Source organism: Tachypleus tridentatus, chromosome 10, assembly GCF_004210375.1.
Source record: "Tachypleus tridentatus isolate NWPU-2018 chromosome 10, ASM421037v1, whole genome shotgun sequence".
NCBI lineage: Eukaryota > Metazoa > Arthropoda > Merostomata > Xiphosura > Limulidae > Tachypleus > Tachypleus tridentatus.
The window spans coordinates 659,121-676,317 of record NC_134834.1 but is presented as its reverse complement, the minus strand read 5'-3'; the positions used below and the strand labels follow the sequence as shown (position 1 = coordinate 676,317).

The 17,197-nt window shown below is 35.8% G+C and overlaps 1 protein-coding gene across 1 annotated transcript in view; it reads left to right on the top strand.

Moving 5' to 3' along the window:
* Nucleotides 1-13,045, top strand: part of LOC143227919 (uncharacterized) — a 52,256-nt gene extending 39,211 nt beyond the window's left edge. Inside the window, exon 3 of the mRNA XM_076459273.1 lies at nt 12,884-13,045. Coding sequence (XP_076315388.1) covers nt 12,884-13,045 — 162 coding nt within the window. The remainder of the gene's footprint in view (nt 1-12,883) is intronic.
* The last annotated feature ends 4,152 nt before the right edge of the window (nt 13,046-17,197 follow it).

Sequence of the window (17,197 nt, the reverse complement as noted above, 5' to 3'; positions counted from 1 at the left end):
TCTTGGGCTGCTCTTTACAAACGAATAGTGGGATTCACCGTCACATTATAAAGCACCCACGGCTGAAAGGACGAGCACGTTTGGTGTGACGGGGATTCGTACCCGCGACCCTCAAATTACGAATTGAGTGCCTTAACCAGCTGACCATGTCGGTCCTGAAATTGTAAAGAACACATCATAAGGGAATTTAAATAAATTATCGTCGGCGTACAATAATAATTCAAAGTAAACTGCTAGAAGGAGTTGAAAAGGGAGATACAGATTGTGAAAGAAAATAATCCATTAAATTGAAAAGAAACAACGCTATGCGTTGATTTATTATATCACGGCTCGCATAAAAGCAATTTTATTCATTGATTTATTATATCACTGTTCGTTAGATCGTGTTGACTAAGTCTCCACACAAGCAGAGATATTTTTCCCTAATTGCAGAACGAATCTTACAGTTTATGAAAATGATGTCTTCGCTCCTACTCTTGTTCTAAGAAGAAGTGAAAATCAGTAAAATGATCTGACGTTATCCATTTAATAACAATTCACTTTGTTGTTATGAGTTACATTGTTATATCTTGGTTGTTGTACCTGAGTCACATTGTTATATCTTGGTTGCTGTACCTGAGACACATTGTTATATCTTGGTTGTTATACCTGAGTCACATTGTTATATCTTGGTTGCTGTACCTGAGTTACATTGTTATATCTTGGTTGCTGTACCTAAGTTACATTGTTATATATTGGTTGCTGTACCTGAGTCACATTGTTATATCTTGGTTGCTGTACCTAAATTACATTGTTATATCTTGGTTGTTATACCTGAGTCACATTGTTATATCTTGGTTGCTGTACCTGAGTTACATTGTTATATCTTGGTTGCTGTACCTAAGTTACATTGTTATATCTTGGTTGCTGTACCTGAGTCACATTGTTATATCTTGGTTGCTGTACCTAAATTACATTGTTATATCTTAGTTCTCGTATCTGAGTTACATTGTTATATCTTGGTTGCTGTACCTGAGATACATTGTTGTATCTTGGTTGCTGTACCTGAGTTACATTGTTATATCTTGGTTGTTGTATCTGAGTTACATTGTTATATCATGGTTACTGTACCTGAGTTACATTGTTATATCTTGGTTGCTGTACCTGAGTCACATTGTTATATCTTGGTTGCTGTACCTGAGTTACACTGTTATATCTTGGTTGCTGTACCTAAGTTACATTGTTATATCTTGGTTGCTGTACCTGAGTCACATTGTTATATCTTGGTTGCTGTACCTGAGTTACATTGTTATATCTTGGTTGCTGTACCTGAGTTACATTGTTATATCATGGTTACTGTACCTGAGTTACATTGTTATATCTTGGTTGCTGTACCTGAGTTACATTGTTATATCTTGGTTGCTGTACCTAAGTTACATTGTTATATCTTGGTTGCTGTACCTGAGTCACATTGTTATATCTTGGTTGCTGTACCTGAGTTACATTGTTATATCTTGGTTGCTGTACCTGAGATACATTGTTGTATCTTGGTTGCTGTACCTGAGTTACATTGTTATATCTTGGTTGTTGTACCTGAGTTACATTGTTATATCTTGGTTGCTGTACCTGAGTTACACTGTTATATCATGGTTACTGTACCTGAGTTACATTGTTATATCTTGGTTGCTGTACCTGAGTCACATTGTCATATCTTGGTTGCTGTACCTGAGTCACATTGTTATATCTTGGTTGCTGTACCTGAGTCACATTGTTATATCATGGTTGCTGTACCAGAGTTACATTGTTATATCTTGGTTGCTGTACCTGAGTTACATTGTTATATCTTGGTTGCTACACCTGAGTTACATTATTATATCTTGGTTGCTGTATCTGAGTTACACTGTTATATCTTGGTTGCTGTATCTGAGTTACATTGTTATATCTTGGTTGTTGTATCTGAGTTACATTGTTATATCTTGGTTACTGTACCTGAGTTACATTGTTATATCTTGGTTGCTGTACCTGAGTTATATTGTTATATCTTTGTTGCTCTACCTGAGTTACATTGTTGTATCTTGGTTGTTACACCTGAGTCACATTGTTATATTTTGGTTGCTATACCTGAGTTACATTGTTATATCTTGGTTGCTATACTTGAGTTACATTGTTTCATGTTGTTGCTTTACTTGAGTTACATTGTTTCATGTTGTTGCTATAACTGAGTGACATTGTTATATTTTGGTTATCATACCTGAGTGACATTGTTATATCTTGGTTGTTATACCTGAGATACATTGTTATATCTTGGTTGCTGTACCTGAGCTACATTGTTATATCTTGGTTGCTGTACCTGAGTTACATTGTTATATCTTGGTTGTTATACCTGAGTCACATTGCTATATTTTGGTTGTTATACCTGAGTTACATTGTTATATCTTGGTTGCTATACTTGAGTTACATTGTTTCATGTTGTTGCTTTACTTGAGTTACATTGTTTCATGTTGTTGCTATAACTGAGTGACATTGTTATATTTTGGTTATCATACCTGAGTGACATTGTTATATCTTGGTTGTTATACCTGAGATACATTGTTATATCTTGGTTGCTGTACCTGAGTTACATTGTTATATCTTGGTTGCTGTACCTGAGTTACATTGTTATATTTAGGTTGCTGTACCTAAGTTACATTGTTGTATCTTGGTTGCTGTACCTAAGTTACATTGTTGTATCTTTGTTGCTATACCTGAGTCACACTGTTTCATGTTAGTCGATATAACTGGGTTAAACTGTTGTATTTTGGTTATCGTATCTGAATGAGATTGTTATATCTTGGTTGCTGTACCTGAGTTGCATTGTTGTATCTTGGTTGCTATATCTGAGTTATATTGTTATATATTGGTTGCTATATCTGAGTAATATCTTAGTTGCGATATCCGATTTGTATTGCTAATTTTATTTGCTATATTCGAGTTGCATTATTATATCTTAGTTTCTGTTAACTTACATCGGTAATTTTATAAATGGTTTTATAAATTTTTATTTTATAAATCAAAATAAACACTAATAAAATGAAAAATGTTAAATATCCTTATAGTTCAAACTGTTCTTTCTTGTTCTCTTAAAGTGGTTCTATGTAATATTTGTTCGTGCAACTGGACAGTATTTTAGCAAAGAACCAAGGAACACTTACTGTTCAGTTTTTATTGATGAGTATGCAAAGACGTAGGAAAGTAATTGTGTTGTTGTTTTGAAAATTTGAACTCGTTTTGTTTAGGCAAACTTACTTAATACGTATAGATATAGTTCATGTCAATAACCGTTGTATAGAAACATGCACAAAGCAACGTGTCGGGCTTTGGATCGCAAGGTCCATGTTCGAGTATTTGTTTGAGTATTTTGTTTTGAATTTCGCGCAAAGCTACTCGAGAGCTATCTGCGCTAGCTGTCCCTAATTTAGCAGTGTAAGACTAGAGGGAAGGCAGCTAGTCCTCACCACCCACCGCCAACTCTTGGGCTACTCTTTTACCAACGAATAATGGGATTGACCGTCACATTATAACGCCCCATTACTGAAAGGAGGAGCATGTTTGGTGCGACCGGGATTCGAACCCGCGACCCTCGGATTACGAGTCAAATGCCTTAACACGCTTAAGAACAACTATACCTGGAACTAGAGATTCTTAACTGACCGTTTATCTGACTTAGGAATAACGTATCGTTGAGGATGAATATTCCAATGCTACTAAGAAATGTCCATAGAACTGAATAAATACAATGATGAATTAGTTAAAGTTAAATATCAAAGGAAAGCTATTGTCTTTTTTAGCAACATCGTTATGGAAGACGTCATATGCGACCCCTAGCGACATTTATTTCAACTCGAAACATTGATATAAATATAATTTACGTGTTTGAAGTGTTTATTGAATTTTCGAAGATAGTCAGACGAAAGAAGTTTCGTTAGAACCGCACAGTCATCATAAATATAACTAAACGCGAAATCAGATATCTCGAGCGATGACATTGATGAAGACTTATGACTTATACCAAGTATTTCTGGTTGAAACCGGTTTTTTGCAACATATGTATTCCTCGGGAAAATGTAGTTTTCAACCATTTCGGAACAGCTATGTTTATGAGTAAAGAGGTTTCAACCATTCCGGAACAGTTATGTTCGTAAACAAGAAACGGTTTCAACCATTTCGGAATAGCTATATTCGTAAGTAAGAAACGATTTCAAACTCTTCGGAAATGATATATTCGTCGACAAAAGACGTTTCCAGCCTGTTTGGAACAGCTATGTTTACTGGTAAGAAACGGTTCAACTGGTTTGGAACAGCTTTGTTCGTAGATAAAAGAGGTTTTCATTAATTTACATATTAAAGCAGTTCATGAAACGACCGAGTTCCCTCTGGTACAACAGATCTACAGTTCGTAGTTAGTTTATCAGCATTACAAATGATAATATCAGTGAACTAAAACACATTGTGTTGACAGGCGATCACTAACCTATCCACAATTCACGACTGTGGTACAGTAATTACAACTCGTGCTACAAAGTATTGAAACGATGGTCAGGCCTTTGTAGTCTGTTTATGTTGTAGATGAGCAAACCACGTGTAAAACAAACATACATAATTCTTATTTGTAACACCAGAGGGATGTAGTATCTTAATACAGATTACTTGGTTCAAAGTATTTCAAGTTTAATTGTGCTCGCCATGTCTTTCTGTTCGAGACACAACTTCGTAGAGAAATAAACTTGTTATTCAACAAATGGCCGTTTCAGTATTTCATATTGTTCGATAGGAATCACAGTTTGCTTTTCAAGAATGCAAAATCGTAGTTTTGATCGTCTTGTAGTATTAAGCACAAAGATACACAACAAGCCATGTATATTCGACACTGGTATCGAAACCAAGCTCTTAGCGTTCTAAATGCTCAGACACACTGATGACATACGTAGTAATCTAATGGTACAAAGTAAAATTCATAATCAAAACACATAATGAAAAATGAATATTTAAGTTACAACTTTATGTAACAATGTTACTTATATTACTATTAGGTAAGGGGTTAAATTTAACTAAACACGTGTAAACTATTATGTTTGTTTCAGACACTCTCTTCGAATTTTTATTCTTTGAAAAGAGCGACACTGGTTTAATTTGAATTTTGCGCCAAGCTATTCATGGGCTATCTGCCCTAGTCGTCCCTAATTTAGCAGTGTAAGGCTAGAGAGAAAGCAGTTAATCATCACCACCTACCGCCAACTCTTGGGCTACTCTTTTACCAACGAATAGTGGGATTGACCGTCATATTGTAACGCTCCCCTCGGCTGAAGGAGCGAGCATGTTTTGTGCGATGGGGATTCGAAAGCTTGACCCACCTGGCCGTGACACTGGTTTATGAAAAACATTCCTACAAACTTTAAGTCAACATCTAGTTATGAATAGTTTGTTTGTTTTGAATTTTGCGCAAAGCTACACGAGGGCTACCTGCATTAGCCGTCCCTAATTTAGCAGTGTAAGACTAGAGAGAAAGAAGTTAGTCATCGTCACCTACCGCCAAAACGAATAGTGGGATTGGCCGTAACTTTATAATACCCCCACGGCTGAAAGGGCGAGCATATTTGGTGTGAAGGGGGATTCGAACCCGCGACCCTCAGATTACGATTCGAATGCCTCAACAACCTGGTTATGCTGGGCTTGTGATGAATAAAAGTTACTTGAGCGACTAAAAGACTATAATTTAATATCTTATCTGAAGTAACAATGTCTTCCCTAAAGCTTGCTAGGTAAACTAAATCAACAGTAACATATGTTTTAATATTTCGTTTGATAAATTAATAGTTGTTATCAGCATACTCAATGTAGGTTTCTGATGTCATCAGTTTTATTTTTGTTATTTCGTATTTTGTTGCTAAATGTTGTTCTGAAATTTCTTGCAAGTTTTAATAATTTAACTTTATCTTTATATATATATATACGAAATACGAAAGCAGGCTCGAGCCTGTACATACATTTCCACTGTCACGTAGGAATGCAATGCAAAACCTTTTTAGCGCAAAATGTGGAAAATTATTTTATAGATAATGACGTCATTTCCTATGGCGGAATGTTACTAGTGTGAGCCAAACTTTTCTCAAATTACTAATGACGTCATTTCCTATGGCGGAATGTTACTAGTGTGAGCCAAACTTTTCTCATTTTACTAATGACGTCATTTCCTATGGCGGAATGTTACTAGTGTGAGCCAAAAATTTCTCAATTTACTTTAGATAATATCTTTGATGCTCCAGGTGTTTCATTCTAAAAGTCTGTCAACTAATTTGTTACAACGAAAAACCGATAATAAACACAAAGGTTTAACATCAAAGACAGCGGTTCAATAACTAATGCCACACAATACAACTACAGTCCGTTATTTCAACAAAAGATTTATTTAATACCCAATCAGCAAACGTACGTACTTTTCTTTTGAAACAGCCTACATTTTGTAAACGTTCTAGTCCTAACAAGTTTTTCTTTTTTTTTTCTCTTTATGACGAGTTTAAAACAATTACGAAATTATAATAACAAATTTCTCCTTCTTTCGCGTTCTTTTACTTTGCTCTGTTACACTTGTAATACATGTTTAACTACTATTTCTTTTACAAATTACAGATTAAATTGCACGAGAGACAATAAAATATTATTTTACATCAAATATAAACTGTTATGCCTGCTACTTTTCAGATTACGTCGGAAACTGGAGGGAAAAAAATGGATGTTTTCACGTTAAACGAAATAAAATCTATAATTTCTACTTAAACAATGCAATCATTTATAGTGAACGAGTCGATAAATTTCACAAATGTAAAAAACGTTGATTAAACGAGCATGTATTCTCAAGACGACGGCCCGGCATGGCCAAGCGCGTTAAGGCGTTTGACTCGTAATCCCAGGGTCGCGGGTTCGAATCCCAGTCGCGCCAAACATGCTCGCCCTTTCAGCCATGGGGGCGTTATAATGTGACGATCAATCCCACTGTTCGTTGGTAAAAGAGTAGCCCAAGAGTTGGCGGTGGGTGGTGATGACTAAGCTGCCTTCCCTCTAAATTAGGGACAGCTAACGCAGATAGACCTCGAGTAGCCTTTCGCGAAATTAAAACAAAGAAACTCAAGACGACTGATATGGGAATTAAACATCAGGTCATCCTCACGTGGTTAACCACGAAGGTCAAAATGTTGACCTTTACTTTATTTCAATAAAATTTTAGTGTTCCAGCCAGCCGTCTTAAGATACAGTTTTATTTCAAGTGGGTTTCTCGTCATCATGAAAAACAAACTGTTTATTATTCAGTATGTATTGTAATACTTGTTTACGGAAGCTCATTAGAAGTACAGAACTGAGAAACAACAATTTCTGAGCAGAATTCAAAATATACAGCACGTTCTCTAAAACTATAACTTTCACAAATTGCTATTGGTCAGATTACCGTTATACACTGTGATATTTTAAACGGGGACTTAAGAGTAACTTTGGGAGTCTACACTGCAAACAATTGAGTTTCAGTTCGCAGAGCAACTTTAACTAATGCAAAACAACAAAGCAAACGAACAATATTAATAATGCAAACAAAATTCCTGCGCACATGGAACAAACTTGCAGAAGTCAAGAGTTCACTGTTTCCAAACCGATTGTTAAACACAGAAAGAGTATTTTGTTATGTGCAGAGCTATGAAGGAAAATGGGAACATTTTAAAAACATTATCCGTGGACAGAATACACTTTATTAATTGAGTGCTATCCTATTACACATAATTAATTATGTGTTGTCCTGTTACAAGTAATTAATTGAGCCTTATCCTTCCAAACGTAATTAATTGGATGTTATTTTGTTACACGTTGTTAATTGTGTCCTATCCTGTTTCACACCATTAATTGTGTTTTACCCTATTACATATAATTAATTGTGTCTTATCCCACTATAAATGATTAATTGTGTGCTATCCTATTACTCATTACTAATTGTATCTTATTTTATTAAATATCATTAACTGTATGTTATCCTGTTACACAATGTAATTGTGTCTTATCCTTTTTACACATTTTTAATTTTTCTTAACTTGTTGCACAGGCCCGACATGGCCAGGTGGATAAGGCACTCGACTCGTAATCCGAGAGTCGCGGGTTCGAATCCCCTTCACACCAAACATGCTCGCCCTTTCAGTCGTGGTGGCGTTATAATGTTATGGTCAATCCCACTATTCATTGGTAATATAGTAGCCCAAGAGTTGGCGGTGGGTGGTGATGACTAGCTGCCTTCCTTCTAGTCTTACACTGCTAAATTAGAGACGGCTAGCGCAGATAGCCCTCGTGTTGCTTTGTGCGAAATTCAAACCAAACCTATTGCACATTATTAACTGTGTCCAATTTTATCACATATCATTAATTGTGTCCTATCCTATTACACATTACTAATTATGCCCAATCCTATAACGCATTGCTAATTGTTTCATAGCCTATTATACATTTCTAATTGTGTTTTATCCTATTACGCATTAATAATTGTGTCTTATCCTATAACACATTGCATATAGTGTCCTATCCTATAACACATTGCATATTGTGTCCTATCCTATTATACATTACTAATTGTGTCTTATCCTATTACGCTTTACTAATTGTGTCTTATCCTATTACACAGTATCACACCAGTGCTTCTGCTTAATCGAATATACAAAATTACTACGCGAAATCATTAATACTTCTGTCTAGGCAGAAGAACGTATTATTATGGGATGTTGCTACTAAGTTTGTATTTATTCAGTTATTAAGTTTATAATTTTTTTAATTTGTGTACTGAATTTCGCGTAAAGCAACACGATGGGTATCTGTGCTAACTGTCTGTAATACACAATTGACAGAATAAAGGGAAAACAGTGGTCGACACTACCCATCATTAATTTTTTAACTTCTCTTTTATCAATGAACAGTGCGATTGACTGTTACATAATAACGCTACTATGGCTGAAAGGGCGAGCATGTTGAGTGATAAGATTTTAACCTATGATCCACCGGTTGTGAGTCGAGACCTCTGACCACCAGACCCAAGTTTGTGCATAACGTTTTGTTATTTAAAGTTAAGCACAATGGGCTAACTGTGCTTTACTCACTACGGGTTAATAAATCCGGTTTCTAACATTGTAAGTGCACAGACATAGCGCTATACCACTGTGTTACGAAATTGAAGAAAAGAAAACCATTACCGTTGCAACAGTACCCTAACGGATACGACACAAGTTCACAGACTTATAATATTATAGTCAGAGATTCGATTAACCACAACAGACAAAGCGCAAATGGCTCATTGTTTCACTTACGTATCTGTAAAAGAAATAAAAACAACAACAACTCTTCACAATAATTCATAGAAACTTCCATGGTTGTGTAAAATAACATTCGGAAAACTGAAAAAAAAAGTTTGAGAAACTGCTTTGTGGTTGAATACACTTAGCGCTGTATGTTTAATAGAACAGACTTTAAAAAATAATTAATTAAAAAAATTAATATTTATTAGGAAAGAATTGTGAAGATTGAAGTGTTAAATTTCTCTTCGATCGCTATTACAACGGTAAATCTACGGATTTACAACGCTAAAGTCAACGGCTCGATTCCCCTCGGTAGGCTCAGCAGATAGCTCTATGTGGCTTTGCTGTAAGAAAAACACACCCACACGCACACTCAGGGTCACTTTAAAATAGACTGAAACGAAAAGATAAAACATAGCTGCCATTTTAATTAATATATCAGACCAAGTTTTCTGTATCTGAAGTACCATCAAATCTAGGTGTTTATAACCAGGTTTGGATACTCTCTTTCCCAATTACAACTTTTGGTAATAACACAACTTTTGATTAACTGTAGACATATTATTGGGATTTTAAAACAGTAACAACACATGTTTAATGGATAATTTAGGTTTTAAAAGTTTTATGGGACATAAAAATGACATAATAAAAAAGGCATCTCTTTTTTTTCAAGACCAAGTGAATTTTCTAAACTATGAAGCTCATGTAAAGTGACTATTCCTTCGAGGTGACAAACCTCTGCGACCAGAACCCAGGAGGTGATTACTTATTGAAGTGGTTTGGTTTGTTTTGAATTTCACGCAAAGTTACACGAGGGCTATCTGAGCTTGCCGGCCTTAATTTAGCAGTGCAAGACTAGAAGAGAAGGCAGCTAGTCATCACCATTCACCGCCATCTGTTGGACTACTCTTTTACCAAATGATTAGTGGGATTTACCGTCACATTATAACGCCCCCACGACTGAAAGGGCGAGCATGTTTGGTGTGAAGGGGATTCGAACCCGCGGCCCTTGAATTACGAGTCGAGTGCCTTAACCACCGGGCCATGCCGGGCCTATCGAAGTGTGTGCCGTGTTTTCAAATCATTGATTTGTAATAAAACAGTGTACTTTCAACATTTAATATTACTGATAAGTTACTCTATTTTTAAAATTTACAATCTCTTTAATGAGGGTCTTATTATTTATCAGGCTCAATACATAATTTCTAAATACTTACTGAATAAGTAGGTAAACACTTATCTTTATTTTTAAAGTCTGTTTTCGATATTTCCATATGTTCTGGCGTCACGTTGGTGAGGAACACTGGTTTTGAACGTGATTGGTTAATAGCGAAGGATACCATGTTTATAAAGTAGCAACATTTTCTGATTGGTTACCATACTTATAAAGCATAGATAGCTCTTGATTGGATACAGTGCTTATAAATCAGAAATAATTCGTGACTATATGTTTATAAAGCAGGAATAATTTCTGATTCGATACTCTGTTTATAAAGCGTGGATAGCTCGTGATTGAATACCATGTTTATAAACCAGGGATAGTTATTAACTGGTTTATGTTTATAAACTAGGAATAGTTCTTGGCTGGATTATATTTATGTATCAGGAGCAATTCTTGATTTGTTTATGTCTTACTTCATAAATTTATTTATGAGACAGGATAACTGAGATTGGTTCAACAACAGGACAGTAACAATGACTGGTAAAGTCTTTGAACCCGAGACCAGACCCAATACAGTTTATTATCAATAATACAGCAATTATTTGCAAAGTATAGGAGTACAGTTATCGTTGTCTGGCTTAGCACAAAGATACACAAGAGACTGATTTTGTTGCTTCAACCGCAGGGATCTAGCCCAGAATTTTAGCATTACAAGTCCGCTGAGTTACCAGGAGACAATGAAATAAACTGTGTTTTTAATTTCTGTAATTACAATTGGCATGTTGTCGATAATTTTTTATATACAAAGCGAAACAATTTCGATTTTATAAACAATTTATTTTCATCAACGTTTCGAGTTACTCCTTCGTCGAAGGTTCCCCAACGACACAGCGATATACTTGCGGAATTACAACGCAAGACACCGGGTTTCGATACCCGTAGAGGGCAGAACCTTGGGCTTAATAACAAACATCAAACTTCTTTGAGATGGAACACTTTCCACAATTTTCACACAATCCTAAGTTGAATACATTGAAATGTGTTCAATTTCTAATAAACGAGAACTGTTATTTGTTTGCTCCTGGACACAAAATTACTTCATGTTTGAAAGAACATGTACATGTTTGCATTTGAGCCTAAGTACTACAACATTTGCATATATATAAATTTACTGCTTGTTTTCCTTTTAAACTTAAAATATTTACTTGCATTTTTTTATACTTATTTTACGCAATGCCACTTAAACATTGATATTTATTAGCTTTCCGAAACGGCCTCTGCCCAAGTTCTATTAGCCTTCTTCCCCATTTTGCTTAGAACGTTTCATTCTAAAGTTTTGCTGCCCTACATATGGGAAGAAAGTGATCTCATTTAGAGCCAGGATCCGTTGTTATGGGAGTTCGAGTCGGGTTGAATTCTCGTTTCGTTATTTCAAGCGATATGTTGGGACTGAGCAGTGTACGTTGTGTCTTCAGCTAAAGACGTTATACATAGTTATCAGTTGAAACGGAATGTTTAGAATGTTAAACCTTTAGCTGTTTTTATTTAAACTGTAATGTTCTTTAAGAAGTCAGTCAATTCCTCAAGCTCATTGGTCATTTCCGAGATTTATCTAAAGCACTAGCTAGACCTAGTTTTAAAGTGACAGACTAAACGAAAGGAAAGCCACTGGCGAATAGCACCCACTACCAGCTCTTGAGTTAGGTTAATCAAATATTGAGTGAGTAGCACTCACTACCAGCTCTTGAGTTAGGTTAATCAAATATTGAGTGAGTAGCACTCACTACAAGCTCTTGAGTTAGATCAATCAAATATTGAGTGAGTAGCACTCACTACAAGCTCTTGAGTTAGGTCAATCAAATATTGAGTGAGCAGCACTCACTACCAGCTCTTGAGTTAGGTTAATCAAATATTGAGTGAGTAGCACTCACTACCAGCTCTTGAGATAGGTTAATCAAATATTGAGTGAGTAGCACTCACTACCAGCTCTTGAGTTAGGTTAATCAAATATTGAGTGAGTAGCACTCACTACCAGCTTTTGAGTGAGGTTAATCAAATATTGAGTGAATAGCACCCACTACCAGCTCTTGAGTTAGGCCAATCAAATATTGAGTGAATAGCACTCACTACCAGCTCTTGAGTTAGGTTAATCAAATATTAAGATTGACCGTTATCTGTATCTTACACTCATAGTTTTACGATGTGAATCGATTTAACTATTCGGCAATGGGACACGAATTAGGAATTCTTAGATTTATAGTTCGACACACTAACTAGTAGACCACGACCATACTAGAACTCGTATAACATTGGCTAAAACAAAGTATATGATATACAACTTACTGACGTGAATATGTAGTTCATTTTGTGTTTCTTTTTTTTTTAGCGGGAAAATTTCGCCCAAAACGCTGTGTATGTTTCGATACTGACTGGGCTTTTCAGAAAGGAACAATTTATTTTGGATTCCCCAAGGGTAATAGAAGTTACAAGAAGATTGGCGTTTTCGAGTGAACGTTCGTACAATGAACTACTGCCTGAGGTTACTTGAAAGTAAACAACGATTTGATCCACGAGACAATGTTTAATTCAATTTCATGGGGAAAGGAGGGAAGGGGGGTCTGATAGGGGGCAAGTAAAAATCACGTGGTAACTCTCATCATCTGAAAGATCAACTGGATGAATCAGTTTAAGAGTTCTCCAAAGCTTTTGTTTGTTTGAATTTCGCGCAAAGCTACTCAAGGGCTATCTGCGCTAGCCGTCCCTAATTTAGCAGTGTAAGACAAGTGGGAAGGCAGCTAGCCATCACCACCCACCGCTAACTCTTGGGCTACTTTTTTTACTAACGAATAGTGGGATTGACTGAACATTATAACGCCCCCACGGCTGAAAGGGCGAGCGTGTTTGGTGCGACGAGGATTCGAATTCGCGACCCTCAGATTACGAGTCGGATGTCTTAACCCACCTGGCTATGCCGGGGCCTCTCCAAAAGCAATCAGAGTCATCACACACATGTTTCGATCTGATTACAACAAACTACAATATTAAATATTTTTTTTCCACTGACGATACGCTGAAAGTTGCTTTAAAGACACAAAAGACCAGTAGCTGTTCCCACAGAGATTATCGTGGATATTACGTTTTTGACCCGGGACGGCCAGGTGGCTAGAGAACTCGACTCGCAATGTAAGGATTACGAGTTCGAACCTCCGCCTCACCAAACATGCTCGCTCTTTCCGCCGTAGGAGTGTTATAATGCGACAATCCCACATCCCACAATTCGTTGGTAAAGAGAGTACCTAAGAATTGGCGGTGGGTACTGGTGTCTAGCTGCCTTTCTTCTGGTCTGTCGCTACTAAATTAAGAACGACTAGCGCAGATAGCTCTCGTGTAGCTTTGCGCGAAATTCCAAGCAAATCAATTCAGTTCTACAGGCGATTATAGCCCTACGTAGGTTACAACTGAGGAGACACAACTTGAAACATTTTACTTAAAACAACAAACAGATTAATAATTAAATTAAATTAATAATTAAATAACTAAAAACGTTTCTTCTCATCATTTCTTTCTCTCTTTTCTTATGCAAGCTTTCATTATTTCTTTATAATTGTTACCCGTTCCAATATGGATTTTCTTTTGAAACGTTTCACTTAACACACTGCTAAACTAGCCTAGTGACAAATAAAACTAATCGTTCTTTTGTAGTGGCCCCAAATGTAACGGACTTTCCAACAAGATAGCTTGTAGAATTACAATTAATAGGTGTTTTAGTGACCCAAACTGTAATAGACTTTCGAAGAAGATAGGTTGTAGGATTACAATTAATAGGTGTTTTAGTGACCCAAACTGTAACAGACTTTCCAAGAAGATAGGTTGTAGGATTACAATTAATAGGTGTTTTAGTGACCCAAACTGTAAGAGATTTTCGAAGAAGATAGATTGTAGGATTACAATTAATAGGTGTTTTAGTGACCCAAACTGTAACAGACTTTCGAAGAAGATAGGTTGTAGGATTACAATTAATAGGTGTTTTAGTGACCCAAACTGTAACAGACTTTCGAAGAAGATAAGTTGTAAGATTACAATTAATAGGTGTTTTAGTGACCCAAACTGTAACAGACTTTCCAAGAAGATAGGTTGTAGGATTACAATTAATAGGTGTTTTAGTGACCCAAACTGTAACAGACTTTCCAAGAAGATAGCTTGTAGTATTACAATTAATAGGTGTTTTAGTGACCCAAACTGTAACAGACTTTCCAAAAAGATAGGTTGTAGGATTACAATTAATAGGTGTTTTAGTGACCCAAACTGTAACAGACTTTCCAAGAAGATAGGTTGTAGGATAACAATTAATAGGTGTTTTAGTGACCCAAACTGTAACAGACTTTCCAAAAAGATAGTTTGTAGGATTCCAATTGATAGGTGTTTTAGTGACCCAAACTGTAACAGATTTTCGAAGAAGATAGGTTGTAGGATTCCAATTAATAGGTGTTTTAGTGACCCAAACTGTAACAGACTTTCGAAGAAGATAGGTTGTAGGATTACAATTAATAGGTGTTTTAGTGACCCAAACTGTAACAGACTTTCGAAGAAGATAGGTTGTAGGATTACAATTAATAGGTGTTTTAGTGACCCAAACTGTAACAGACTTTCCAAGAAGATAGGTTGTAGGATTACAATTAATAGGTGTTTTAGTGACCCAAACTGTAACAGACTTTCCAAGAAGATAGGTTTTAGGATTACAATTAATAGGTGTTTTAGTGACCCAAACTGTAACAGACTTTCCAAGAAGATAGGTTGTAGGATTACAATTAATAGGTGTTTTAGTGACCCAAACTGTAACAGACTTTCCAAGAAGATAGCTTGTAGTATTACAATTAATAGGTGTTTTAGTGACCCAAACTGTAAGAGACTTTCCAAGAAGATAGGTTGTAGGATTACAATTAATAGGTGTTTTAGTGACCCAAACTGTAACAGACTTTCCAAGAAAATAGGTTTTAGGATTACAATTAATAGGTGTTTTAGTAACCCAAACTGTAACAGACTTTCCAAGAAGATAGGTTGTAGGATTACAATTAATAGGTGTTTTAGTGACCCAAACTGTAACAGACTTTCGAAGAAGATAGGTTGTAGGATTACAATTAATAGGTGTTTTAGTGACCCAAACTGTAACAGACTTTCCAAGAAGATAGGTTGTAGGATTACAATTAATAGGTGTTTTAGTGACCCAAACTGTAACAGACTTTCCAAGAAGATAGGTTGTAGGATAACAATTAATAGGTGTTTTAGTGACCCAAACTGTAAGAGACTTTCGAAGAAGGTAGGTTGTAGGATTACAATTAATATGTGTTTTAGTGACCCAAACTGTAACAGACTTTTCAAGAAGATAGGTTGTAGGATTACAATTAATAGGTGTTTTAGTGACCCAAACTGTAACAGACTTTCCAAGAAGATAGGTTGTAGGATTACAATTAATAGGTGTTTTAGTGACCCAAACTGTAACAGACTTTCCAAGAAGATAGGTTGTAGAATAACAATTAATAGGTGTTTTAGTGACCCAAACTGTAACAGACTTTCCAAAAAGATAGTTTGTAGGATTCCAATTGATAGGTGTTTTAGTGACCCAAACTGTAACAGATTTTCGAAGAAGATAGGTTGTAGGATTACAATTAATAGGTGTTTTAGTGACCCAAATTGTAATTGACTTTCCAAGAAGATAGGTTGTAGGATTTCTGTTAAGTAACTCTACATCTTTTTGGTTTTGTAAGAGGAACAACACCAAAGGTATCATAGTGATTATTCCATACGTTTTTTAGGTAAATCAAACAAGGTTTTTTTATGGTTTTATTTGTTTGTGTTTGCATTTCGCACATTATAACATTGCTAAACTTGAAAGGGCGAACATGTTCGCTGTTAAAGTTAGATTCCAAGACCTTTAAATTCGTACTCGAGTTTCTTCCTCCCCTTCAGTGACGCAACATTTTGTTTGCAGACTGAAACCGCTAGAGTAGTTTCGATACTCGTGGTGGGACTTGTAATACTACAAGCACATATAGCCCATTGTGTTGCATTGTTCTTCATTCGAAACAAGCCATAATTAAACTACAATTTATTATACTGACTCAACGTTCAATAACGGTTTTGACTATACATGTTCATAAAGTGTTCATTTCGGATATTCTGACAGACCAGATGAAAGGTAATCACTTTACAGTTCCCATCATCAACCTTTGGAATTCTCTACTTGACTTGTAGAAGTTACTCTTTTAATACGTTGATGGCCTCAAAGTGTGAAGCGCTCTTTTGGGAACACGAACCATGGTTTAGTACGTTAATGATTAATTACAAGGCCACGCCCATTCCTCGTTACAAGAAAATAGTATTTTCTAACGGCAAGAAAACACAGAAGCACTTATATGGTTCAAATATTTATTAGTCCTAATCACTTCAACTCTTTCATTGAGTTGTACCGGTATTCCAGTTTTCTTCAGTAACTCTGGACAAAGATAAATCGAAAGGAAAAACCAAGTTTTAAGGTGACCCATTCATTACGTCACTTGGTAATTTTAACAGTCTCGTTTAATTAATTAATATTTGTATCCAATACATTTTGTTTTGTTTTTTAACAATGAACACAAACGTTTAATGTTGAAATAACTTTGTAAAAATGTTTTTGTGTGTTTTCTTATACGAAAGCCATAGC